This window comes from Falco peregrinus, chromosome 18 (genome assembly GCF_023634155.1).
Source record: "Falco peregrinus isolate bFalPer1 chromosome 18, bFalPer1.pri, whole genome shotgun sequence".
In the NCBI taxonomy this organism is placed as follows: domain Eukaryota; kingdom Metazoa; phylum Chordata; class Aves; order Falconiformes; family Falconidae; genus Falco; species Falco peregrinus.
The window spans coordinates 4,427,318-4,455,304 of record NC_073738.1 but is presented as its reverse complement, the minus strand read 5'-3'; the positions used below and the strand labels follow the sequence as shown (position 1 = coordinate 4,455,304).

The 27,987-nt window shown below is 48.8% G+C and overlaps 1 protein-coding gene across 3 annotated transcripts in view; it reads left to right on the top strand.

The window, feature by feature from the left end:
• ASIC2 (acid sensing ion channel subunit 2) overlaps positions 1 to 27,987 on the top strand; it is a 511,354-nt gene that overhangs the window by 446,069 nt on the left and 37,298 nt on the right. For all 3 annotated transcript variants that reach the window (XR_008744616.1, XM_055789723.1, XM_055789724.1), the window contains exon 2: positions 16,483 to 16,633. Coding sequence is in view for 2 of the 3 variants with exons in the window: in XM_055789723.1 (XP_055645698.1) it covers positions 16,483 to 16,633 (151 nt within the window). In the remaining variant the exon portion in view is untranslated. The remainder of the gene's footprint in view (positions 1 to 16,482; positions 16,634 to 27,987) is intronic.

Below are 27,987 nucleotides of genomic sequence, written 5' to 3'. Positions count from 1 at the left end.
GCCAGTCTTGGCCAGGGCTGTACTTCATCCTGGGTTCTCCACAACAGTAGATGGCTGCAGACCACCCACCAGCCCTCAGGGTCCAGCAATAACCTCGGTGATTGGGATGGGAGTGTTTTATAGAGCCCTGAAACCATCCCTGATCCCACAGCTGATGGAGCAATACAGCTCAAACCCATTCCTGGGGAGCACACCACACCACTGCACAGGCAACTGGAGGAAGAAAAAAAAAAAAAAAAAGGGCTTCAGAAAACATTGCTTTTACGGCATATTGCAATTTTCTGTTTGCCTTATGTCATGCTGACAGCTCACCACGCTGCAAACTGCCACCCTCTCTGTTTGCACCAAGGAGGGCCGTGTCTGATGTCCCCTCTGCCATCACCTTCTGCTCTGCAAACCCTTGTGGTTGTCATCTGATTTATTCACTCCCAAGTTCAGCTCCAGGCAGTTGTTCTAAGCTTGTGTTTGGCTTCTATGTGACCACAGCCTGAGCCCTCCGGAGCTCAGGTCTCTCCATCGTAGGCTGGAGTTCTCCATTTTAATTTTCCTTTTTTTACTTTATAAGGGATGTTTCATTTTTAAGCAAAAAATGCAGAAGAAACGGTGGAGAAGCAAACAGTGCTTGAGCTGGGTCTGTGTTGCATCCTGCATTAAATTAAATTGCATATCATTTTCAAGTGTAGATCAGCTGCTTAATTGGGATGGGTCTGAAGTTGACGTGCGTGTGTACTACACGGTACGTACTTAAAGGGGGCCTGCAGGAGAAACGGGGTGGGGGGCTCTTTATTGGGGATCATAGTGGTAGGTTAAGGGGGAATGGTTTTGAACTGAAAGAGGGGAGGTGCAGATTAGCTATTAGGAAGAAATTCCTCACTGCGAGGGTGCTGAGGCACTGGCACAGGCTGTCCAGAGGAGCTGTGGATGCCCCATTCCTGGAAGTGTCCCAGGCCAGGCTGGATGGGGCTTGGAGCCACCTGGTCCGGTGGGAGGTGCCTCTGCCCATGGCAGGATGTTGCACTGAGATGGTCTTTAAGGTCCCCTCCAAACCATTCTATGATGTCCCTAAAGTCTGGACTTGCCCACAGCGGTACTGCCAACCCCGTTGCTTTTAGTGATGTAGAAATTTAAAACAAATTTGCATTTGCTTCTTGAGCCTTTTTTCCTCCATGGCTTCTCATAAAACCTAAGACATCTCCACTGCCTTCCATTTTTTTCTTCCCTGGATGCCCACCTTAATGCACCCATCTTCTGAGGTGCCCAAATGCCTTTTCTTGTGTGGCTTTCTGGGGTGAAACCCAACAGCATCCCACCGCAGCACAGCTTGCCACTGCACCTTGTGTCAGGATCATCTCTAGGCTCAGCCTTGACATCTGCCTGGGCAGAGACTTGACAGAAGCCATCCCCACCCTGCCAGGTCCTGCCGATCCACAGGTAATAATGGAATAACTCCAACGTGGATCCTTCAGCTTCAGGAGAGAAATCCACGCTTCACTTCCCTGCTTCCATTGCAATTTCAGTGCTTTGTGGGTTCGGCCACAGCTCGTCCCTGTGCACGTCAGGAGGGATCCGTTTAGTTCTGCTCATTTTCCAGTTCAGGTTTGCTTGCGTGGGGTCAGCCAGTTGCCTCTGCAATTTGTGATTTGCTTCTCCAGCAGGTCTGTTATTCCATTAACAACAATAAACTGTAAAGCTGCTGGCCCCTGCTTTGCTGATAATAAAATGTGTTGCGAATAAGGCAGCTTTGCCAGGCAGCCAAGTAGCCCAGGAGCAAAGGGAAATAACCCGATGTGATGACTAACAAAATTATAAGGTGTGGAGGGAATAACGACCCGAGTTATTACGTTGCTTTACAGAAGCTTTTAGCATTTCAGACAGCTGCGGTTGCTCTAACCTGATGCTGCTTTGCTTTTAATTGAGTAATAATTGCTAGTCCCTGAAGATCACTCTTGGCAGGGACGCATGGCATTTCCACGCCGGTTGGATAGTCAGGGGAGGTCCTGTTTTGGTTTCACCTCTGATGTTCCATCTCTATTGAGTTGCTTTTGGCTCCTATTGCTGTAGAAGAAGGAAACACACCTTCTCCTGTCCCTGGAGCTGGTCCTTTTCCCCTTCGGTGTTATTTCAGACCTTCTTGGTAAATGTTTCCCATAACCGTGTTGTGTTTGAGGTATGTATCTGTATGCCTGTAGTGTGTGTATGGAGCACCTTATCTCCTAGAGGCACCCAGCTGGTGTGGGAGCTAAGCTCCTTCTCGCAGGCTGTCAGGCACGTTGGCCAAGACCCGCTAAACTGTTGAGATCCAGGAAAACCAGGGGCGGGGAGGAGCATGTATTGCCCTGAGATGCTCGGCTGCTCGTGATGCCAAGCTGCATCATGCTGCACGGAGGATGCTTGGTGCGTTCCCTCCTGTTGAAACCCAACAGGCTGGGAAACGGGGCTTCTCCGTGATGGGCACCACTGTGATGGCCAGGGCCGGGGCTACAGGACTCGTGATTATTTTGCTTTGTGAAACTGTGGCTCGAAGGCCAGCCTTGGACCACTGTGCTGGAGCAGGAGGGGTGCGCAGGGATGGCCCCTGCCCCAGGAGTCTGCAGCCAGCTCATGTAGGAGCTTCAGTCTTATGAAGTGGTCAGCTTGAGCCTTTATTACTTACTGGTGTAGATCTAAGCATGGAGAAAGGGATTCCTCCCCATAAAGGGGGAGGCAGAAACAGGGCAAGTGATCAGGGGAAACCAGCACAAAATGGTCTTCTAGGACGAGCCACCTTTCTGCTTCCTGGCAGCCAAAGCTCAGAAAGGAAAAAGAACCTTTTCCATTGATGCAGGACTGTCTCCGTGCTACGAATCCCTTCCTGCTCTCCCCTATTAGCTATTCTTTTTCCTCCACCGGTTCCCTTCACTACTTTTTGTATTGACTTGGCATCTTGGACAGGTCAGCTGTGAAAGCTGCTGTGATCCCAAATGTGCCGGCTCAAGCTAAGTTCGGACAAATACCTGCAAGGCTGACGGAACAGCTAGTTGACTTGGGAATGAGGAGCTGCAAAAGCCCTCGACAGAGCATATGAGGCTTTCCAGGATCTGGCAATGCTTTTAAGAAGTCACCAGGGAGACGTGAAAGTGCAGAGAGCTTCCAGAAATTCTTCTGTATTTCTTATTTTGTTGCAAAGGATGGTGGTGGTGAGATCATGTCCGCTCACCCACAGCTCGGGGCAGCCGCAGGGTAGCAAATTGAGGGGGGAAAAAAAAAGAAAACTGACTGTATTAAAAATGCAGAGCCCAGATGAAGCTGTCTTGTACTTCCCTGGTGAGGCTAAAACCATAAGAAGGCTCTGCAGGTCACTGTGGATGTCTGGAGTTGTTATGATGAATGGTTTTGTGGTAAAATCTCCAGCAAGAATTGCTCCATCCCCCCTTTGCCAGAGCACCCAAGGGGAGGTTTTTGGGCTGGGGGCTCCTGGGTTTAGCTACTTCGGTGATGCTTGTTTTTCCTGGGCGCTTGGGACAGACTGCATACCCTCAAAGGTCTGTGGGTTTACTTTGCAAGTGGTGTGGGATAGTCATGAAATATTTTCACTTGGAGTTGCATTTGAAGAGTTTCCCACTGTTTGCCTGGGGTTAATTCTCCACTGATGTAGTTTAATTAACCAGCCTGGCATTTGGGTCAGGCAGTAGCTCTTTACTTCCAAGTGCAACATCCTTTTTTCAAACACAGCCCATTTTTGGCTGCAAAAAGAGTTTCTGCCTGCTGCAGCCGAGCATCACTCCCTGCTTGCATCCTTCCACGCGCAGGTCCCTTGCTGTGGCAGCTTTACACCCCCAGCGTGCCGGCCGCCGCAATCCCTGCAGCATCTTGATTCTCAGCAGCATCTTGATTCTCAGCAGCATCACCAGCCTCTCGCTGCCTGCAGGGTGCTGCCTCCTTCCCCTGCTGCCCTCAGCATGCTGCCATGCACCAGTGCTTGGGTTTCCCGCGTAGGAATTGCACGGCTCAACTGAAAATCCCCTTTTTGTAGGCAGGTTTGGTGTCCCAATACCTCTAAAGTCCACTTGAAGGAATTTATGAAATAGGCTTTCTTATGGTGCTGCTGAGCAAATAGGGCTGCGTGCGTTTATGTGCTGAATGTGCAGGGCATAGTCAGGAATAGATACGGCATCAAATAAATTCCATGAAATGGAGAGAAGGAGGATCTTTATTCAGTCTGCTCAAATGGAGCGCTGAAGAGCTGAGCCTTTTAGTAGCTGGTGTCAAATTAATTACAATAGGAAGCAGTTACATTCCTGAACAGCTGGTTTTTACATTTTTAGAGTGGAATTTTGTTTGTGATTACCGTAGGCTCACTCCTGTGAAGCGAACCATAAAACAAGACCAGGGAAAAGTTGTAAAGGGAGTCACGGTACCTGTAATTTCAGGGCCTGAGTGGAGAACACATGCTGAGCGTTTAGGAATTGCAGTCCTGGGTTTGTTCAGAGTGGGTATTTTCTCCTTGAGAAAGTTTTGTCTGATGCTTTTATTAGGAGGGCAGGAACCAACGCGTGCTGCTTGCATAAAAGTTGAAAGGCCAAAAGAGAACGGGTATAAAGACATTTTACGTACTTGCTTTTGGAAGCCTTTGCACCGTGCTTTTAGGGTCATTTACGTTTGGATGGGAGGATGCCCCCACCGAGCGTATGGGGGCATAAGAGCAGCTGCGGCTGCTGCACTGGGAGCTTGTGCTGCAGTCAGTGGGAGCGAGGGCGAAGCGGAGCTGTCAAGAAGCATCCCAGGGAGTGCTTGAAAATAAAAATATATTTTTGGTTTGAGTGCAGGTTCTCAAAATCTTGCATTATTGCAATTTGCTGCCTCTGCAGGAACCGCTGATGGCTTTTGCATCAGGGTGGTGTTTGTCCAGCAAATGCCGTTCCCTCCAAGCGTGGTGCCGGCCAGAGGCAGCATGCTCCTGCCTTTCTAGAAAAAGTCTCTCTATGGGGGCTTGGGTACCAAACCATGTAGTTTGGATGGGAGACGGGTAATTGGACCAAGGATTTGGCAAAAGGGTCTTTGCGGTGCTTGTAAACCCTTGTCTCAACCTCAAAGCTGGAAGAGGAAGCATGTTTCAGGGGCTGTAGGGTTCTGGTGGAGATATCTATATATAGGGGGAGACATATAGATATATATATTCTTGGCAAGCTAATTAAAAGGGTATTTTTCTACTTTAAAATCATGCTGCGTGCGCTGAACAAACTCATTTCCTTGCCTGGGTTATGAATATCTTCTGAGGTTATTATGAGCTCGGAGCAGCTAAGAGCACTATGATGGGCCACATCAGCTCTGCATTCACATGTGCTGAGGTCCAGGTTCCAGATCTCTGGCTCAAGGATGCTCCAGAGAGCTGAGAGGTGATATGTCTCAAGCAAGTTGACTTGCATATTTTCTTATCTTCCACAGCTTGGGGTCTGTCTCTAGTTCAGGCTGTCAGGTCTGTGTTTCATCTGCACCAAGTAGAAGGCAGTGCATAGTTGGAACATGTCTTTTTTAAAATTATTTTTAAGAGAAAAAAAACCCACACCAGACTGGCATGGTCTGGGAAACTGTGTTTGCCTGTAAAGAGCTTTGAGCCCCCCTGTGAGTGTGAAATGTCATAAAAAATGTAAAGGATCCAGCGGATTCCTAAGCCCTTTGGTAGCAAGTAAAGAGACTTTAGACTGTAGTAGACCATAAATAGACTCTCTGGAGGTCTTTGCCAAAAATATCTGAGTGCTGGTTTTAAGGAGGGATGCAGGCGAGCTGCCCAGCTCCCTTGTGTCCTGTTAGACCTGTATTTGCTGTGATGAAGGGCTCTCGCTTTCTCTTGCCTTGCTGCGTTTCACGCTTGCATTTACAAAGCAAATTGTCCGTGTCCTGGGGTTTGGGCACATCCTCAGGCAAAGCCGCTCCCTGCAGAATCTGAAGTGCTGTTATAATTAACCTGAAATTCCACATGTATCAGGATCTCTTGGGAAGGTTTTGAGTTGAATAAAAGAGTTAAGAGAGAAAAAAAAAATAAAAATCTTGCTTTCAGACTAATTGGGCTTTCATCCATCATCAGTGATGGAACAGAAGTGCCCCAGCCCTGGAGCAAGGATGCAGCTACGGAGGGGATGCTCATGCCTGCCCGGTGCTTTACGTCTTGCACTTAATACCATGTTGCTGCTGCTGAGGGATGTGTACAGCAAACCCTTTAAACACCCCGGCTCGTGGTAAGAGCTGGGGTTTCTCTCTGTGTGTCTGGCCCTGGGCCTTCGATCACGTGGATCAGAGGTAGTTCCTAAAATCCCCCATGTAACCCAACGCACCGGCTCTGCGCCGTGGGCTGCTGCATCCCACCACCTTTCTGGAACAGCAAGGGGCTGCTTGGAGCGGTGGCTGTACAAATAATAAATAACAGCTATAAAATCTCTCATTGAATCGGCTACTTAAGCAGTAAGTTAAATTAAAAGGCTAACTGAGGTTAATTCTTTAGCCAAAGGATGCTCTCAGAGTGCTGGTCTGGCTGCAGAGCCCATGGATCAGGTACTTGTTTGAGGTTTGGGAGTACAAAATTATTTCCTTGCTGTATGATTATTTTTTTTCTCCTTTAATTTCCCCTGGAAAATATTCCAGTCCTTTTCATAGAGTCTTTGTAGGGCTGTCTCCAGAAAGCTGTCCTGCATTGAACGTGCCGTACGTACGTTTGTTGTGAGCAGCAGAGCCTGGCTGTCACTGCTTGCCTGATGGTATCAGTATATGTACTCAGTCATCCAAATCCGATCCTGTCCTCCGTAGAAAGTGATCAGGAATGATTTGTATTAACCTAGAGGGAGCTAAGTGGATTTGCCAAGAGCATCATCTTTGTCCCGCTGCTGTGGTGGCTGCACACGACCTTCCGTGGGGACCGTGGTGCTGGGCGATGCTGCATCCCGCGTTCTCCTCCAGCGCTGCGCTGCTCTAAAAAGTGACTGTAAAAATGCCAACGTACCACGCCTGGTTTACTGCCACTCGGTGATTTTGAGATCCAATCTGCCCCATTTACAAGCATGATTTTTATTTTTTTTTATCCTCCTTGTTGCCAGTACTGATTTACCCTGGAATCAGAAAGTTAATTTTGTCGTGTCCTCAGTAATGAGGATGATATAAAACTGCAGTTGCCTCCCTGGGTGAGCGTTGGTGGCAGAAACACGGGCTGGAAAACCACTGCCCCCGGCTGTGCTGCTCTGCCCTGCGAGAAGTGGGGGGAAAGAGCAAAAAGATCTGACTTCCTACAGTCACCTGAGTGAGGAGGGGGCTATGGTTACTAATTGTCTCTCTGCAATAAATTCACTCTAAATTTCAAGCACAGGATTTTTTTATACCTTGCTATAAACCCAGGGCTGCGTAGAGCTCTGCCTCTCATCCCACGTGCTTTAAATGGATGGATCCATCCTGCAGAAACAGATGCTCGGGTACAACGCACCCTGTCCATCGTGAGCCCGAGGCTTAAAACAAACTTTATTTCAGTTTAGATCTATATCTGTGACTGTATACATACGTCTGTCTGTACCTCCCTCCCTGCTTTGCCTGTCTCCACTGCTTGCAGGAGTCTCAGTAGCAGGGTTTGGGTCCACATTTTACTGGCAAGGACTGAATTTCAGATGGGGTAAAATCTGCTTTTGCTGTTATTTTTATATTTTTCGTGCAATAAGGGGACCGTTCATTTTGCAGCTGTCACTGGGCATAATTTAGTTACGGCTGGGGGTAGACCTGCCAACATCTCACTGTAGGTAACGCTGCTTTGTTTGTCACATCTGCAGATGATGAAATGCTGCGTGACCGTAACGTAGGGGAGGGAGCAGAGACACAAAGACGATGGGATTGGTGTGCTCGGTCCCGGGAGCAGGCATGGAGCTGGCTGCGGTCCACCAGTGACCCCATGAGCGCAGCAGCCACGTCCTGTGCCTGGAGACCATCGCGCCGTACGAGGCAGCGGTTGCAGGCACGGCGTGTCAAAAGCGATAGCGTTTTCCCTAATTACAGGCCTGATTCAGCTCTCGCCCATCTGTGGCGAAACTCCCACTGCCTGCGTTCGGCGTGGGAGGGTATAAATATGGCCACGATGTCTGTGCTCCTCGTATTGCCATCGTTTCGCAGCGCCTCGCAGGCGGGAGCGCAGGTGTCTTCACATGCTCCTGCGGAGTCGGACGCTGCCGATATCCCTGTTTTACCTATCCACAGGCTGTGTTTTCCCTGCAGGAGGTGAGAAACATTGACAGCTGCCTGTCCTGCCTACTCTGTGCACCCAAGGGGAGTCCTTGAGACGAGGCACACCGCCACGCTGGTGGCACGTGCACGAGCGATGGGGAACAGCTCTGCTTGCTGAGATTTTCTGTACCAGAGAGCAGCGGGGCATTGCTGGGAGCTCTGGGTGCAACCAAGGGGCGAAAGAAGGTGACACCATGCATGCAGCCTCCCCAGAGTTCACTCTTCCAAATGATGTAGCCATCACAAGAAGGTCGAAAAGAGCGCTTTGTGCTTGGAGCACATCTTGGGATGCTTGGGAGCATCTCTTCCTGAAGTGCCTGGAAGTGGATGATGGAAATATCTTTTTCAATCGACTGCATAGAAAACTTACGAGCCTAAATGGTGGCGCTCTGAATTACGGCGCTCTGAATGTACTGGTTATATGCCAGCGAAAATCTGCAGTGCACGTGTCTTGGTGTGCGTGGGGCATAAAACCATCACCTGGCCGCGGGGCCGTCACCGTTCACCAGCCATGGTGGCCAGGCTGGTACTGAGCTCCACCCCAAGCCCTGTGCTGGCTGGGGACGGGCTTTGCTTTTTACGTGCCCCAGATACTTCAGGCAGAAGTTGTAGCATCAGGGCTGTAAGTAGTAGGAGCCTCCCAGGGGTTTAAGCTTTGCTGGCTGCGGAGGAATGCTGTTTTCCATGTGACGTTTAGTACTTACCACCTCTGTGTAAGCATGAGGGAGCAGCTGCTGCTTTGCCTTTGCAAAAGGCATGAGGTGGAATTGTCCCATTGGGAGTATTTGGAGCTTGTTGTCCTTTTCAGAAGGCTGATGCCTCCCTCCTGCGCCAGCTCTGGGGAAGGGCTAAATGGCCTAAAAAGCTCCAGACATGGGAGCGGTTCTATAGCAAGGAACAAACACTTCTGGTGATGGCCGGGGAGGAACCGTCCTGCAGGTTCCCGGTATCTCAGGAGGGTTGTGGAGGAGCTGAGGGCCACGGCTGAGGAGTCTCTGGCCAGTCTCACCCTGGATGAGCAGGATGACCCAGCTCACCAGCGTTTCCCCATCCCTCCTTTGGCATTAGGGTGATGCTTGATGGTTTTAAGGTGCATGGGATGTCTGAAGACAGTTGATTGGCATCTTCTGGAGAACCCGTTGGGCACATGCCTGCCTTCCTTAGCTGGTGGGGTTTGGGTTTGACACTGGCATTTCAAGCCCAAGTATTTTGCCCACCCTCTTCGCTAAGGCTCCACGGCACAAGTGCCTTCAGGAGGATGGGTGCTGGGGTGTCCGTGGGCTCCGGTCGCACACTCCCAAGGTATTTTTGGCAGGACCACGCAGTGATATTGCCATTATCAGTCCCAGAGATGCATCTGCTGCTGGGCTGGAGACGGAGCTGTGCTGCTGCTCTGTGGGGAGTTCAGCAAGGGTAATGAAGAACAGTTCACTAAATGAATCGGTGGGAAGAGGTTAGGAAGACAGATTGTAATTATTATCCGAATGAATCCTGGCCTTCCAGCCGTATGCTGGCACCTGTTGTTGAAAGGCTCCGGGGCTCCTACTGCCGGGATGCGCAGAGCTCGTCCACGGGTGGCTGCTGGTGGAGGGACAGCCTTGGTGGTCACGAAGGAGGAACACAATCCTCCTCTTCCCACACCATCTGCTGCTTCCTGAGGGCATCATCCAGGTTGTCATCTTGTCCTCGTTCAACCCGAGCCTGGTGATATCATGGTCCCAGCCTGACGTGTCTGGGGCCGTTGACCTCATTTCACCCGCGTACGGTGCATGCTCGTACATGCCGGGTGGCCTCACACTGTGCTGGGGCATTAATTTCCAGAAGGTGAGAAAGTTTTTGTTAAAAAGCTGAACCCATCCACTCTCTTCCCCGCCCCCCAAACCCAGCAGAGAGCCAAGGTTGGTGTTCTGCACCAGATTACCGGAGGGACTGGTGGATGCTGTTCTGCCAGCTGAGGCTGGGGAAATGAAGAGTTGTTCATGGGTTAATTTGTGTTCATGTGGGAGATGAACCTTTGTGGGAACATGCAGCTATTGTTTCCTACAATTAATAAATTACAGTCTGGTGGGACAGAGCTGCTGTCACATCGTTCTGCATCAGTTTGTTATGTGTGGAAGTAATTAGGGCTTGATGGGGATCAGAGAGAGGGTAGCAGTTTTCTTAGTTTATGGACCAACATAATTCTCAAATATTTGGAGCTTCACCATTATAGTTTATTCATTTGCTGCCAGAATATTAGCGCTATATTTCTTTTTAAATATCCACTCAACCAGTGCTGTATTGCAGTGATCGCTGTGGAGGTGATTTATGCCAGCTATAAGGACCCTCCATAAGTACTCCCCATTCAAACAAATGCTTGCACCAATATGCCATTATGGGGAGTGGCTGATTGCACAAATAAGAAGAAAATGGCAATATCTTGTAGTGAATTAAATGGCCTCGCCTGTCGAGCCTCCGTGTTAGTGCCGCTAGAGTTTAACTGTTCTTGCAGAGTAGAATATAGGGCTATGAAATTGTGATCCGTTGGGTGACGTTTAATGCCATCCTGTAAAAGGAATTAAAAAATGAGTTGGTCCTGTCCCGTGGCAAAAACTGATTTTGAAGGCAGAGATCAATGTATTAGGAGTGTTACACGTTACGTAGCAGCTTGTTGCAGTGGTAGACTATTACATTTGGGATGCTGGCCACCACTAGTTTGTAAAAGAAATAATGTTAATGCCAGCACAGGACTATCTTAGCCTCAGGTGGTACCTGGGATCTCAATAACTTCTCATTTAAAAACAGCAGACTTGTATAAAACCAAAGCTGACATCCCTGCTGTTGTCACGCAGCCGTGCGAGAGCGGTGGGGGCAGCCACCGAGCCGATTCCGAGGGAACGCTCCCCGCCGAGCCCCACCAGGATAGCTCGGTCCCGGAGGCTGAAAGGAAAACCCTCAACTTGTAAACACATCTCTGACAACCTTTATGGCTCCGCTTTCCAGAGCGCCATCCCCGTTACTCTTCTCCATCGTGAGATTAAACCTGACACCGTGAAGGATGGGTAACGTTTGGCTTGTCTGTCACGCTTCTGCGCCAGGGTCCTGGTAACACGGAACAACCGTGGATTTAGAGAGAAATCCATGGCTAGCCCTCGAGGGGGAGAAGATACCGAAGTATGTCATTTCTATGTGTTTCCCCTCCTGGTTTATGTTAATGTTGGAAAGAGCTGTGCCTTGCCTAATGACCTCTCGAAAAGCTGACCGAGCAAATCACCTCTGGAATCCATGGGCCCGTACTCCCAGGTTTTTTGTATTCCCCCAGTGGTTTTGTAGGACTGAGACAGATAATCGCCTCCAACAACGAGGATTGTTAGGTGTGCATCCCCGTCCGCATGGGATAGGGACTCGATTCCTTCTTTCCTTCTGCGTTTGCGTTTGGCAGGGAGATGAAGTCCTTTTTGGCCATTCCCGCAGTTGCCAGCTTGGTCTCCTTTGGGATTTGGTGCTTCACAAACCTGTTTATTGCAGTCATCCTTTGTGATCCTTTCATTGGGAATAACGTACCGCTGCCTCCTGCCAGGGTGTGAGCAAACGGACTGTCGTGGTGGGCTTGCATGATGCCAACCGGACCGTGCTCTTCCTCACACCTTAATTGACATCGTGGCACGGCTCGGTGCCACCACCGGCTCCGCAGGTGCCAGGGGAGAAGCTGGTAGCTATGGGAATGTATCGCTCAGCCACAAACGCAGAAATAAGGTCTTCTTTCCTCCTAAAGAGGATCTTTTCCCCATCTTCTCACAGGTGTTCCTGCCCAAACCCACCTCCGTCCTCCCCAGCCCCTTTCAGCATCACGTTCCCCTTCTGGACCTCTCTGGGAGGTCCCTTCATTTTGCTTTTTGCTCTGTTGCCCACGGTGCTGTCGGATGTGGCTTGGTAGGATGTGTGCTGCTGACCCTCTGTGTACCACAACCGTGGAGAAGATGATGGTGAGGGATGCTAATTTGCTCTCTTTCCTACGGTTAGCGCCTTAATCTGACAACTAACATCTTGCCTTGTCAGTGAGCTCTAGGCTGCGTCTTTGCATCTAGAGAAGTAATTTACAGACTTCAAATTACTTGTTTTTGCCATCATTTTGCTCCATACTGAAAGGATAATTTATCAGTAGACATGCTGGTTATAAACTGTGAAATACCTTTTTTGCTGTTACTCCGGTCAGGCTTGCTTGCCTTTGGAGCATCGGTCTCTTTGGGACTCCAGGTTCGGTACGCAGCAGGATGCGCGTTCATGTCCCGGAGCTGGCGGTGCTGGGGCCCTTCTTGTTATTTGTACGAGATACCTGCGCTCTGCTTTTTCTGTTCACAGGATACACGTTTTTTCCCTTTGACATGCTAAAGAAGGGCTCATTGTGTCACTGAAATACCATTTCACAGGTTTGGAATATGTTTGCCTTTGTACCTAAATGGGGATTTTCAGAGGAGCTGTCAAAAGTAACGGGTGATCCATCAAAGGAGAAAAAAGGGTATTTTTATCGAATATTCTCAAGGTACATGTTTGTATTTTTGTTTCTGGCTTGTGTTGGACCTTCTTTTTATTGTAGGTTAAAACATTACTAGCAGCAAGGAGTGCTGTTTTCCCCTAGGACAGGTAAACTGCAGTTAAATCATTCTGGTTTGCCTGGTGTTTACTGTCTCAGATGAATCACATCACCTGGTATATACTGATGTTGCTCTTTCTGAACAGCCCTGTCCTTTTTTCCTGATGATCTGATAATGCTCTGAATCCTTCCCTGTTATCAGGGAGCCCAAAAGAGCCTGAAACAAAGAGGGTTCCCTGAAAAAAACCCACTTATAACTTCCCAAATAAACATTCATGGCAAAGATGAGAAGGTGAAGAACAGTGCAGCCCCCTTTAATGTGAGTTGAAATGAATGCAAATGGTTTTTTGAACTTGGCAATGTCTTTTTAAATGCTGTTACGAATAGTCTTTTATAGCTTCTTCGGGAAACATGGAAAAATTTGTGGTTGGAGGTCTGGAGTGAGAGGTACCTGTGGTCATCCAGTGCTGTAGTCGGGTGCTGGGTGCTGAGCACTGTGGCTAAGCCCAGCTGTGCACAGCTCGGCTGTCTGCAGGGAAATTATATGTGTGTATATATATATTTATGTATTTATCTATTTACATATAATAGAGCATATATATAAAATATATAGTATGTATTGTAGGTATACTATTACATATAACAACATAATAGCATTACAGAAAATATATTATTATACAAAAACACATTAGAAGAGATATGTAAAGTATATAATAATATATAATATATATTATATATAATAATATATATAATGTGTGTGTGTATATATATGTAATATATACGCACTTCTCTCTATATAGCATTTATATATGGTTTGGTAGGGCGCTGTCCATATAGGCTCTGTGGTTTCTACCGGTGGAGGAGGTGGAAGGAGCCTGCCCTTTTTTTCCTTCTTCCTTTCCCATTTTTTTTGGCCCTTCTCGTTCGTTTGCTCGACTGCTGTACCTGTGTCTCCTTCCCACCTGCAGGGCTGAGCCCGGCGGAGGATTCCCCGAAGGCGTCCCCCGTCCCTGCTGGAGCATCAGCGCTGCTCTGGGCTGGGGGCTGCCTGGCCCGCGGGGTCCCTGCGCCAGCCTTGTCCTGCAGGGACCTGTTCGGTCCTGCACCTCCTTGTCCTCCTCGATGCTCAGCTCTCAGGTCTGCGTAGCCCTGGGGGTGCTCTCCCAGCAAGGGCTGTCGGAGAGGAGCAGCGCGCTCACAGCCCGGGTGGAGGTATCTGCCCGGGGTTTGCTTGGATCAGGAGGGAATATCCCAGCTGTCCTCACTGGCTCTGCTCTGGTTTGCATTGAGGAGCTGCCTTGGGGCACTTGGGCTCAACTCCTTGTGGATGAAACTTTGTGGAAAGATGTGCTCCAGCTCACCTGGGCACCCACTGCCATCCCTGTGGTGTTTAAAAGACATGTAGATGTGGCACTTTGGGGACAGGGTTCAGTGGTGGCCTTGGCAGTGCTGGGCTCGATGATCTGAAAGGTCCTTTCCAACCTAAATGATTCTGTGATTCTAAAGAGCAGCAGAAAGTCATTGGGGCTTCCTTGGAACTGTCTCCTTGCAGAGTCCTAGGAGCGACACGGGTGATGCCAGCAGCACCTGGATTTAAGCTCCAACTCACATGGTTCCTGGGGTTGCCGCTGCCCCACAGGTCCATCTCCTGCTGTGCAAGAGGAGCATCTGCCGAGGTGACAGCAGATGAGCTCCTGGCCATGGCCAGCAGCCTCTCATGGACCCTGGGGGGATGGAGGAACGTCCTTTCCTTTTCAAGTCACCATTTGATTTCTTCTTCTGGGATTGGGGTCCCAGACACGCAGCTGAAGGGAGCCTTGGGTCCCTGTCGTTTTAGATATCATTTGTTGGGTCAACGTGCCCGAACTGGAGGTTTTACAATTCACATTTTTACAGCTCCAAAGGGCTGTATAAAAAGCCCCATAAAATTGCCTGGATTTATTTGGCTGAAAACTGCACTGGGTACATCAGCCTCTAAATCCTTACTCAGCAGTTACACTGCGCCGCTGCTCTCGATAGAAGCTTGCTTGTTTTCCCGTGATTTGTACTAATGTGGGTTTTCTTCTTTCTGTATTTTGAACTGTCCTAATTAGAAATTTTTGACTTCTGCCTTCAAAGCCTATCAGGAGAAATCCATCTATGGGGCACTGGCTGCTAACACAGGCTTACTGTTGTTTGGCTTATCTTTCTAGCTTGAATGGTTTAATAGGTCAGTCCAGTATTAAAATGGGATTTTCACTTGGCTATAAAATCTTTTTTAAAGGGCATCTTTTTTTTCCCCCCTGTAAACACTTCTCTGCATCCTTTTTGCTCCCATTGGAGGTTTTAAAACTTGAATATGGTTTTGTATTTCTCTTGTTTGACCTGCTTCCCTGATGCTGTGATGATAAGGCATATGTCAATATTTGAGGGGAATAAATTGAATGATGGCTCCAGCTCCTGTTTGGTTTTGTGAATCATCTTGGGGTCCTATGATCTCAACGACTGCGTTAGCCACTTGTGATTTCTGATGGGACTGCAGCCAGCGTGCCGCCTGGTGTTGGGCTCCCTTTGCTCTGAATATTCATTACCGGCATTTGCCAGTTGCTTACTGATTGCAAAACCTGGCTTTTCTGGAGCCGTGAAGCAGCAGAGCAATTCGGAGATGGCTCACGCTCCCTGTTTCACGCTGGTGCTTCTCAAAAGTCACCACGTGCAATGGTTGGGGGGGTCCTAAATGGCTGTGAGCTGTTGTGTCCTCTTTCACTATAGGAAGGAGTTCTGCACGTCCCCCACACTGTCCGCGCAAGACCCAGGAGGGACTTGTGCTTTAACCTGCAGTTTTCCATACGTTCTCCAAGTTCAGGGAAGGGCTGAGCACTGGGATGCTCAGTGCCTGAGACTGGCAGTGCCACCACCATCAAAGATGTCACATCTGCTGCCCCACCAAGAGCCGTCCCGCTTGGGAACCCGTGTCAGCCCTGCTTTGCAGAGCTGCTGTTGGCCCTGAACCCGCCCCCCCCCCCCCCCCCCCCCCCCCCGGCTTTGCCCAGAGTTTCTTTCCAGAGATGGGCCAAAATGAGACTAAAGAAGAGCAAAAGTCGTGGAGGAAATCTTACTTGCCTCAGTGTTTTTAACTCTTCTTATTTGCCCAGTAGTGGTAGAGCGTGGAATTAACGGGATATTGTATTTTTTTTGTGCGCAGGCATCACTCACGTTGGCCCCTGTGGGTGGGGGGCGGTGGGTGTGAGCTGTGCCTGCAGGGTTTGGATTCTGCAGCGGGATGCACGGGGAGCAGTGCCAGCATCCCCATCCTTCAGGGGTGGTCACCTCTAGGTCTGCATCCACCCGCGTGCAGCAGCGGTCGGTGGGCTGAGGCATGAGTTATATTGAAGTACAAGCTCAAGCGCAGCGCGTGTGTGTGTTTCTCAGTGACTTAATGTGGTGTGACATCAGTGAGCTGCTGAAGACATTTGTTTGCTGCTCTCAAATGGCTTTCCCTTCCTCTCTTCCATCTTTTCTTTTCTGCAAGGAGAAGATGATACACTAAATGATTAAACCGGGTTAGATTTACCTGCAGACGTTTCCCTTCGAGCAGCGGCGCGGGGCTGTTTCTCATCCCTCTGCCCGTGTTCGGGTGGGAAGAGGCATTGATTATATGGGAAATATTCTATTATTTCTCTCTTCTCTCCTTGCAGGTGTTTACAAAATATGGGAAATGCTACATGTTTAACTCAGGAGAAGAAGGACGGCCTCTTCTTACCACAGTTAAGGGTGGGACAGGCAATGGACTGGAGATCATGCTAGACATACAGCAGGACGAATATTTGCCAATATGGGGAGAAACAGGTAAGACCTTTTTCCTCCTGCAAAAGTGCATGTACTGATGTTTTTCTTGGAAAGACCATCCCGTCCCACCCCATCCTATCCCATGTCTAGGCCAGCTCTAGAAAACAAGAGGAGCCCGGTCGGTAGAGGAACGAGTTGATTTTCTTTCTGGTCCAGCTGGGACCAGCATTTCTGTAGGTTCAGTGCATCAGTGAGTGCTGGACTCGGCAGCAAAGTTTGGGATTCCAAACAGGAGTGCCATCACCTATCCTGGGGCAAGGGTGGGTGCTTGTGGGTGACAGGAGGTGCGGTGTCTCCTTCAGATGCTCCAGCGCATCCCTCTTCCCTAGAAAAGGCATTTTTGGGAGACCAGGTTCAAGGCAGACCTCCAGCTGCTGCCTGGGTTTTCCTCCTCCTTATCTTCAGGGACTTTTGCTGCCCCAGCTGTGGTCTTTGCGGGGGTCAGTGCTCCTTGGGTGCACCGAGGGCTCAGCTCATTGCACTTGGAGCATTTGGGATGGACAGCATCTGTCCCCTAACTGATGCCAAAACGGCACAGAGGAACTGCTCAGAGACCAATTTTGTCTTTAAGCAGCAAAGGTATTTATTTTGTGCAACGTTGGGGAGCTAGCTGATTCGCACCGGGCAGACTAGCTCTGGAGTTTTAAGTGAAAAGTTAGGTATTTATGTGAAAAGTTAGGTATTTTATACAGTTTTCGTGAGAGGTTGCAACATCTTTACATACATATTCATTTGATTTTGACACCTAATCATTCCATTCATAATAGGTGGGATCTAGGTGGAGTAAACATTTCAACTTTTTGTTCAACGATCTCCTGACTCATGGTCTCCTTATCTCCTTCAGGTGCCCACCTTATCTTTTCTAATTATTCAGAGCACATTCCTTTACTTTTAACATCGTCAGTGGTACATTCCTTTGACATCGTCAGTGGCACCTTTTCTCATTATTCCTTTCTCAAAGGACAAAAACAACAAAAAAACCAAACAGAGCATCACCCAGAACATTGTACCAAACTCATCCTGACCGATCTGTTTAAGACCTTGCTCCGTTTCGTGACAGATGTAACAATGTTGGGCACCTCCTGAGGAGCCTCCAGCCGCATCCCAGAGAAGGACAGGGGGGTGATGGAGGGGCTGGGGGCTGCCTTGTGGGCTGCTGGGCTGGGACGGTGGTGCTCGCAGGGGATGTGGATACGCTGCCTCCTGCATGGGCAGCTCAGCAGCTCCCATCTTCCCAACCGAGCTGCCGCGGTGGAATTTGCTGGAAACTCTGGTGCCAGTTTCTTTCACAAGCCCTGCTGCAAAACCTTGGGGGGGTGGGAGGCTGGGCACTGTGGGAGGGGAGGTATGGGCAGGGGGCAGCATGGGAGGTGACACGTGCCACCAAAGCCACCCGCGCAGAGCAAGCCTTATCAGTTCTTCGGCAGCTGCAGTTTTCACGAACCCACGTTGACATTTTAAACAAAACATCCCAAAAAAAGTGTTAGGAAATGTGCCAGCCACTCTGTTCCTCTGGCAGGTGTGAGGCAGAGCGTCGCGGTGGGAGGTTTCAGGATGAGGTTGTCTGTGTTTATTTTTGGGTATCAAGAAAGGGAGAGGAGTAAATATCCTTTCAGGCTTTGTGTTGCCATTGCTCTGTCATCCTGTGCAAATGAGTCGCTCCGAGCACCTTACAAACCTCTGCTCCACAGCAAAGGGGGGAGTTGGTTGCATTCCTTCAAAACGCGGAATTTATTTGTGCGGTGTTTGATTTGTACAATTTAAACAGATTCCTGTGGTCCCGTCAATCATGTAAAATTGCACAGGCTTTTCTAGCAAGAGCTTTGCCTTCCAGTTTTTAAGTCGTACTCAAAGAACAGCCTGATCTGGCCCGGGCGAGGGGGAGGAGGTGGTGATTTGAAATAATCATTTCTGACTTGTTGCATTTGTTTGAAGCCTTTTTCCTTTTAAAGGCAAACCAGTTCACAATCCAGAGTGGGAAGATGAAGTGCATCTTCTACCTCTGATGCTTTTATCATTTTCAGGCTGCCTGGGGGGAGCTCCTGGAGGCAGGGAAGCACTGCAGTGATGGCTGGGGGCTGTAGCGGGCTTGGACAGCACACCACGAGCGCTGCATGTTCAGCCTCATCGGGTTTTGGACCCCTCTGAGGTTCCCCATGGACACACAGACCTTGTGTAACACCGTTCTCACTTTGGGTTTGCTTTTTGGAGCTGCCTTTTGGAGAATCTTTGGGAGGAACCCGTCCAGGAACGTGGTGCCTTTGGAGCAGCGCTTTTCTATCGCTGCAGTGCTGGGAGAGGTGGCTCGGTCTCAGCTGGGTAAACTGGACAGTCATTGCACAGGAGGCAAAAAAGGAAAGAAGAAAAAAGCAAGTGGAGAAATAAATAGGGAGGAGAAATGGTGAGGGGGTAGAAGAATCAGTCAAGTCTTGTCCTTGTCATCTGGCGGGAGAAGCTGGGCAGGAGAGCCGTAGCAGTGGGAAGGAGGTTTCCAGTCTGGTACATCCATGCCTATGAGCATCACCGTCATCCAGATGTTGGGTGGGATGGCAGCTTCTGCTCTGGTCACTCTCTTCAGACAGCTTTCAAGCCCTGCACGTGGCAAAGGACTTGAAACCTGAGAGGGGAAAAAAAACTCAACCCCAAATGCATTTGTTGTGTTTTTTTGGTTTTTTCTGTTTTTTTCAAAAGTCTTGTGGCTTTTAGGGTATTTTGAGCCCAGATTTGGCTTTTGACCACGTGTGGAAAGGAGCAGTGGAGCCCTTTGATTTTCAGGATGCTCCTGATTATGTCTTACTGCCTCATCGCCTCACCAGTGCTAATCTCATGCGCATTTAACTTAAATTTGCACTCAGCTCAGAATTAGAGGCGTAGGGAGGGATGCTCACATCCCTAGAACTGGGTTGATGCTGGGGGGGCTGGATTGCGCCAGGGTGGTTATTCACGTCTCTGTCTGATGACAAAATGCTGTAGGATTCAAGGCAAAACTACATAAATAGGGCTCTTGATTTGGTTAAATGGTGTAGGAGAAGCTCCTGGACTTGTTGCCAGCAAATTTGGCCGTGTTCTTACAGGACCAGGTAGGACCCGTACTTGACTTTGAAGCTCATGAACTAATCTTTGCCTTTCAACAAGATACTTTTTCAATTCGTACAGCGCCTTGTACAAGCTGTCTTCAATCTTCATTGAGCTCTCTGGACACTACCAGAATAAAAATACTAACTATAGTGGTTAATAGTTGCTGTTCCCATGGAAACACTTAGCTTTTCATAGGTAAGCGAAGGAGTTGATTATTTCCAAATATTTGCATAATAATGTAAATGTGTTTGGAATTAAATCTCCTGAGCTGCTACCGCTGGGACTGCACAGACCTGGCTCTCCAGTGAAAAGCTCCGTCAAGGGCGTGCAGCCGTGGTGGGGAGCATCAGCCCTGGCTACGGAGCGGGATGGGGGTGCACACGGGTGGGATCTTTGCATTGTGGTGCCAAAGCCACCTGTGGGCATGGGGAGGTCTGGCCACGGGATGCCTCCGGAATGGGAGGAATTGAGTTTTTTCTTCCCGGTGAGTGAATATCGCCATTACAGCCTGAACTGTTCCATTCACTCACTTTAACTCTTTAGATACCTCTGTGGGCGAGTTTTGCTGCTCCATTTTCCCAGCAGCCATCCCACAGCCAGCACCTGCTCTTTTAGTTGGCTCTTAGGCGGTGATTTTTGTGTGGTTGAGTTACTTCAACTGTTTTTTCTCCACTTTCTTACCTCCACAGCATCCCTCAAGCATGGCTGCTCAATGCATTTCCTTTCCCAGCTGTTGTCCCTTGTTAATCCCAAGGTTTCCCAGAGCTATCTGGAGCGGTCCCCGCCGAGCTGCTGTCTCAGGCACGGCATCTGTACCCCATTAGAGCTTCACAGATGCTGGAGATGGAGCAACCTCCATCACCGCAGGCAGGGCTTCCCATGGGCAATAAAGCATTTCTCTGGCCTATTGTGGTGGCCTTGGCTCATGCTTCCTGCAAGGGTCTGTCCCCTGGAAAACAGCCTCCCAAAGAACCCTCCAGCCCCCAGTTCGGTGCCTCTGCATCCCAGCTGCAGCCCATGGGACCTTTCCTCCTGCACCCCGGGACCCTCAGACCCCCTGCCAACACACAGAGCACTTGTGGTTCTATCGGATGCAGGTCTGATTTGTACCAATGCCAGGTTCAAACAGCAGCATCTTATCCCCTACGTAGTCCTGTAGCCGCTTTGCTTTTTGCTCCAGATTTGGAGATGCCATAAAACCATGCTCTTCACAGCCCTGCATGAAAATAGTTGGTGTGTGGACTCAAAAAATCCTCCTTTTGCTGTTGGCTGCATGCCTCAGGATCTCAGCTTGCTTTTTCAAACTGTCCTTTGCAATTCAAATAGGCAGCAAAGAAGGAAAATATTATTTCATAGCTTGGGATAGGGCTGCTCCAGGAGCTGCTGCCACCGTGTCACGTTGGCATATGCTTTGCAATAGAAGAAGTGATTTAATTGTTACTGACTCGGCAAACAAAACGAAGTGTATTGTCATTCTAAAAAGACCTTTACTGAGTATCCATTAATATCTTGGGAAGCTGAAATATATCTTGTCTAACAAGTTACTTGTAATAGAAGAAGATACCTTTTGCTTGACTGTCTGCATATGCAATCCCATTATTTGAACATGTTAAATTTATGTGCAGTCTAATTTTGGAATAGTGAGTGTACACAGTCTGCTTCAGTCTTGATTTTCAAGTGCAAAGAATAGGGTATTTTGACTGTGTATGGATGTCATGGCATCAGGCAGTCTTGCCATCTTTGGGTGTGCAAAAATATTGTGTCAGGACTGTCAAAATCATGAGGCGTGTGGAAAAAAAATGACAATAAAAAGAAAAAGAGATGGAAATCTCTGTCTTTGGAATTTTGCACTTGTAGAATTTATTTTTTCTAGCATTTTGCTTTCACCACGAGGGTCCTAGACATGAAAAGAGTTGGGAAGGTAATTTGTGGCTTGAAGTCTTCACATCACCTTTGTGCTTTAAAGAAAGCCTTAAGACCTTCCAAGTGGGAATCGTGATGCAAAGAAACCCAAAAAACCTTAGAATCCTGTATGGAGGTAAAAGGTTAGATGGAAAGAAATTTATACCAGGGAAAAACTCTTTCCAGTAACCAAGGGGGAAACCAAACCACCGTCCCGGAGTAGCGTAGGTGGGAGCTGCAGCCACTCGTACATATGGCACGGAGTCTCCCAAATTCTGTGGTTACACATCTTTGTCTCACAGGATTAGGTGGTGGGGCTGCGGGGGGCGTTTGTTTTATTGCACTTGATAGGGAAAGCGGCAGAAATGCAATCAAATAGAGCAAAAGAAACTCTTTAATTTCTAGCAGCGACTATTTGATTGGAAAGGGAATCCGCTCCTGGTTAATCTTTCTGGAGTGGCCCAACGTATTATATAGCGACCTAATAGAGCAGCGCAGTAAATTGGAAATCGCTTAGGCTACAGGGCTGTAAATAAGAAATACAATCGGAGAGTTCTGCGTTTGTGTTTCAGGAATTGTTGGATAAAGATGAACATTTCATACCAATTAATCAAGTAACATGCTGAATAAAAAGAAGGGGATGAGAAATGCGCTATAAAATTGCACTAAGAAGAAGCATGAAATCTATAAAGCTGGAGGCTTCAATCCACTTAGGAGACTGTCCCGTAGTGTTACGGGCTGCTGTTGCTTAACTCGACAAAAAACACGGGCTACGAGCAAGGCTTTTGGTCTAGGTCATGCAGAGAATGATCTCAAGCCTGTTTCCTTCACGGCCAACCCATCTGGATTGCCATTTGGTTTGTGCTTCCCAGCAGGGCTTTTTCACGCTCTTCGGAAGCGACGGGTACCAACCTCTGCCATCACGTGGTGGGCGCAAGGGAAAACCGTCTGTCGGTGCCTGGAGGACGCCCGTCTCCAGGGGGTTGAGGTTCGGGAAAAGGAAAAGCCGACGGTGTGTGGTGGGAGCTTGGGGACCAACCTCTGCCATGCCCGAGGCGCTGGATGCTCACCCTCCCTCCCGGCATCGCTGCGGGGGCAGCTGAGGCGTGTCTGTAGCATTAATCCAAATTAACCAGAGGTGCAGGTGGTTTCGGTGGCATTGAATTTCCATGCCGCTGCTTTTCTTCCTCATTAAAGCCGCCTTAATTCCGCTGATCTCTTTCTATTTTCAAATTGAATTTAGGTAAATTGAATTAGGGCGGCTTTAATTTTGAACTGGGGTCTTCACGATGAGCCCTGATGCTGTAGGAGTTAGCTGGGATTTGTTGGCGGATGCTGGCTCTTCTGAGAGCGGCCGGTTTTGAGTCTCTAAAGGGGGGAAAAGTGTTGATGGTGACATCCCTGCTGCGAGGAGAAGCGCTTCTCAGCCAGCCCTGACCTTCTTCCAGCTGTCTGAGGTGGGATGCTTGCAGAGCCGAGATGTGCCCTGGGACATCCCACCAACGCCAGCACAAGCCTCGCTGCCTCGCTTTGTACCCAGCTTGGGGTAGGTCATGGAGAAGGTGTCCTTCTGGTGGCTTCTTTCTGATGAAGGATAGTTATCAGGGCTGTGTTGAGAGATCTCCTGCCTGCTCTGGGGTTTGGGATATGTAGTGGAGCATCTCGAGGATCTACGCAAAGTTTGGGATGCTCCAAGCATCAGTTCCAAGGGATTTGCAGCACAAATCATCTGCATTCCCTCCTTGCAGCCAGCACCACGGCGATGCTTTTGGCTTAGGACAGGGCTGTGCCTCCTCATTGCTCACAAAAGCCCTGATAACTTCTGGGATCCTGCAGCTGAGCCACTGTGGAGAGGACTTGAGGAGGGCGAGAGTGACCCCAGGCAGGTGCAGGTGGCTGGAGGCCAATGCTGCCGAACCTGAAAATTCATCTTGGAAAAGTTTACTGATGCGGGCACAAATTGAGAGCGTTTCCATGGTTTCTTTGATTTTTTTTCTTTTTCTTTTTTTTTTCTTTTTTTTTCCCCTGCCCTCTGGGATTTTGTGCCAGGCAGGCAAAACAGATTTAAACAGCATCTCTGTGCTGCTGCGATGGGTCTGCGAAGCATCATTCCTGCTCCGCTACAGCATCTTATGGCAAAGATTTTTTTACAGCAAGAAGGGACAGTTGATTTAGCTCAGGGGTCAGATGTCTCCCTCTTCTTGCCCTTCCCCAGAGCCTCCCCAGCTCCAACATTTGGTCTTCAGCTGTGCAGCCTCTGTGCATAACACATTAATAAGCCCAAGCCCTGGAGCATTTGCTTTGCCAGCTGTGGAGAGGCACAAAGCGCTCCCTGTCATTTACTTCTGCATATTAATATGATCAGTGGCGGTTCTTCATAAATCCAGGCCTCCTTTTGCTTACAAAAGATCTGAATCCAAGTGATGGAGGAGGCAGCCTGGGCTCCCCCAGATCACAGCTGCAAAGCCACTGGGCTCCTGGCGTGATCCGAGGGGCTGTTTTGGGTTTACACCGTGGGGAATCGTCTGCAGGCTTTGAGCTACTGGCATTAGCCACGGAGTTTGGGGAAAAGGAAAAAAGGCACTGGTTTGTGCGTCTGCTTCATTTGCAGCTTGTGGAGTTCTAAGTGGAATAATTATAATCAATATAAAACTCATCTGTAAATATAAAACAAGTGGGAAATGACCTGGGAATGGAAGAAGTGATGAGTAGCAGCGGATACATGCCGTGGTAAGATGCTGGGCTGTGGCAGCGGGTTGCACAGGGATGCCTTGTGTACACACGTGCATGTAAAACCTTGAGCACATTTTAAAACAGGAATGAAGTTCCTAGAAATCCGTGTGGTTGGTCCTGGCTCCAGGGCTTCTTGGGAGCTTTTGCAATTTTTCTTCCATTATGAGGATGTTGCGAGCAGTTACCTCCTGTGTGCAACCGCAGCTGCCTTCGGGCTGCTCTTTCACAGGTGAAACTCTTGTTTTCCTTGGAAGGGTTGGTTCTCAAGTTCACTTATTAATTAAAATAAAAGAGGAAAGAGGAGGGGGGGAAGGCAGGGCAAGGTGTGTATAGGAGTAAATTGTCTTCTCCAGCACTTTGCAGCCCAAAGCATTTTCACCAGCTGATTAACAAACAGGGGGTGTACGTGTAACGGCACGGGTGGGTGCTCCCTCTGGGAGGAGGAAAGACCAGAAAGGCTTTTGTTATTCACAGTAAGACTACACGGTGGTTTAAGGTGGAGATAATGATACTGAATTCAGCTGGAAGCTGCAGCTGGGACGTGGGGAGCCGGAGCAGGATGGTTTTTTTGGCATTTAACTGGGACACTTGCGTTAATGCGCCCCTGTCATTACAAAAGAAGCATCCCAGGATCCTGAATTAACAACCTTCCCTCCTGATTAGCTTCAGCTAATCTTTTATTAAGGAATGACGGATAAGACACGCTGGCATCTTCACTGCAGCTTTACTCATGGTCTTCAGGGGATGCGGCAGTGCGCTGCCTTGCTCTCAGTTTTGCGGGGGGTGGTGGGTCCTGTGTGGCTGCGGGGCCACGGACACCTTTGGTGGTGGACATCCCTCCCTGGCTCCTCTCCCACCTTGTCTCCCAGCAAGCCAGAGCAGAGCAATGGATCTTGGCTGGTGCTGGATGAGCATAGAGCCCCAGAAAGGCACAAAATAAAAATCTGAGTGAGTCAAGGCAGCCACGGAGCCGCAAAGGGCTTTGGTACCGAGGGCAAGCCTCGTGCGTCGGCTGGTTATGAAACTGCGAGGTTGCCTGGTGGTAATTGGTGTGTTCAGAGCCCTGCACAGACACCTCTGTGCCAGAAATACTTTCGATTACAATCTGCGGTGAGAGCCCATAAAAGCAACGAAGAAGATTGAACTAGGGTAGTAATTTGTTGTGTGACATCAAACTCATCCTCAGAGAGTCAAATTCTCTTTGCTGCTTACAGCCTTTCTGCATCAGTCTCCTCTTGCTATAATACCAGCGATTAATTGGTACCACAAAACAACTTCTGCTGAACCGCAGGCAGTGCTGCGAAGGGAGAACGCCGCTTTATCTGCAACGATGCAAAGGTTTGGCATTACCAGGCAGCAATAATGAGCCATGGCAATTGAAAACCACCCCAAACCCCAGTGACACGTCCTTCTGATGACTGGGGCATCCAAAGAGATCAATGGTACCTATAAAGCAGCAGTGGCCTTGAACGTAAATAACACCGAGGGGTGAGGGCCAGGAAAGCTTGTTGCTTTTTTGCAGTAGGAAAGTCTGATCTCGGATCAGCTCGTGAAAGACAGCTTGACCTTTAGGAGGCTGTTTGGTGTCACCTAAAGGGAAGGCGTAAAATGTGCTGCATCTTGGACCTTTTCCTAATGAGAGCAAGAATCCGTTCAATTAGCCAGGTTTCCCGGGGAGAAAAGGTCAACGTGATTTCCACCTTCCAGCAGCCCCCTGACAACCAGAGCATCCACAAAATGAGGCTGCCACTAAAAATTAATTATGTTTGCCTGAGCACACTCATCAGTAGTGCTGGAGTGAAGAGAAGCAGCTCAAAGGTTACTTGGGTTTTTGTGTCTGGGCTGTGTCATTAAGGTTGTCACATAACCAATATACTCCCATTTGTGGTGAATTGCTCTCCAGGGCTGCTCGATGTTATCGTAGAGCTGGAGAGAGGCAATGGAGTTATTGAAAAAGCTGTTTTTTCTCTTGTGTGATGGAGCAGGTACTGCTTTTCCCATGTACCTAGGAAATCGTCAGGGGCTGATCCCTGTTCAGGTTGCCCCAAGGATTGATGCTGGCCATCCAACACGGCTTGTGGAATGAAAGGACTTGTGTGAGGGGGGTTGATTTCAACTTGGTATGAAAACCAAATGGTTGGTTGTTTTTGATAAATAGGGGGGAAATGTTCATTTGTAGCCAGTGTTTAAGCTTTTGGATTTCTGAGCCCAAAACAGGTGCTGGTTTTAGCCATCAAGATGAACATCTCAATAGCTTTGGCAGCTGGTAAGTGACCATGTGCCTGAAACTTCTGGGCTTGGGATTCCCTCACCAGGGAGTGGAGACGGGTCAGTAGCATCCCTGCACTTTGTCCATCAACCCCTCTGGTCCCCAAGATGAGCTTGATGCTGAGGTCCTGCCCCAGGAGCTCATCCTAAGGAGCGTGTTTCAGACCATCCTAGTGCAATCCGCACGTCGTGCACTGTCCTCTAGGTCCAGTTTGTGCCTGTTTGGCAGTAAGATGCTCCAAATTGAAAAAATAGAATAAAATCACAGTGCTTGCGTGCTGCAGGTATCTCATCTCTTACTTCCCCAGCACCCAGTCTGTACAGACACGTAGGTGCAGAGCAGTTAAGACGTGGCTGGGAAAGCTGCTGGGAAATTCCTGTGCTCCTGATTGAGAAGGTGTGTGAGCTACTGGGGCAGCAAGGCTTCATCCTGGGTGGGGCTGCTATTAGCCACCACAGTCCGATGTCCCCAGTCACATAGTGCTGTTAAACTGAAGGCTGTATCAATGACTTAATGGGAAAATCCTTTAAGGGATGTAGAAGCTTCACAAGCTTTTCTTAAAAAAAAAAAAAAAAAAAAAAAAAAAAAGCTCCAAAGTCAGAAAACGTTCATTTAAGGCAAAACTAAAGGAATAAAAACTAGAAGCCAGCTTTGGGAAATCTGGTAAAGCAGAGATAAAGCACCTAAAATCAACAGATACGTGTTACAAAGCAACGCCGCATGGCATTAAAATTAAATATGCATTTCATGCTGCAGATTTCATTTCACTCTTTGTGGATGGTGTGTAAAGTTAAATGTCCGTAGCCAAAATACAAGCACTCAAAATAGCAAGAATTCACGGGGTAGTAAGGAGGCATGAGAAGAAGCCTGGCACGGCCAGTATTGTGGCTCTCGGCTGGTGGCACCGAGGTGGCGAGGTTGGGGGGCTGCTGCCCACAGCCCCAGCCTTTGCTGTCCCAGGGGCTACAGAGGTGCCTGCAAACGTCTCTGTTTTTATTGCTATTTTTTCTGAGCGCTGGGAGCGAGGTGGTGGCAGTGCTGGTGAGGTGGTGCAATGCTCTCTGGATGCACCAGTTTTCCGTGAGGATAATCCATGTCATTACCCCCGATCTCTGGTCTTGCCCCTTCCCCGAGTGTCTTCGTCTCCCTCCTGGAAGATGAAGAGCTCAGCACATAATCATCAATCTCACAGAGGTACCAGGAGATTTTGTGGCTAGAAAGCACTTTGAAGATAAAAGTCATTTGCAAGTGCTAATTAAATTTAATTGCATTAATCTCTTTGGTGCTGGGATCATCGTTTTGCTCCGACTTTGTCCAGCCGGTAGCGACACGGGCTGTGGTTCATGTTTGAGACTTCCCAGGAGCTTCCTAA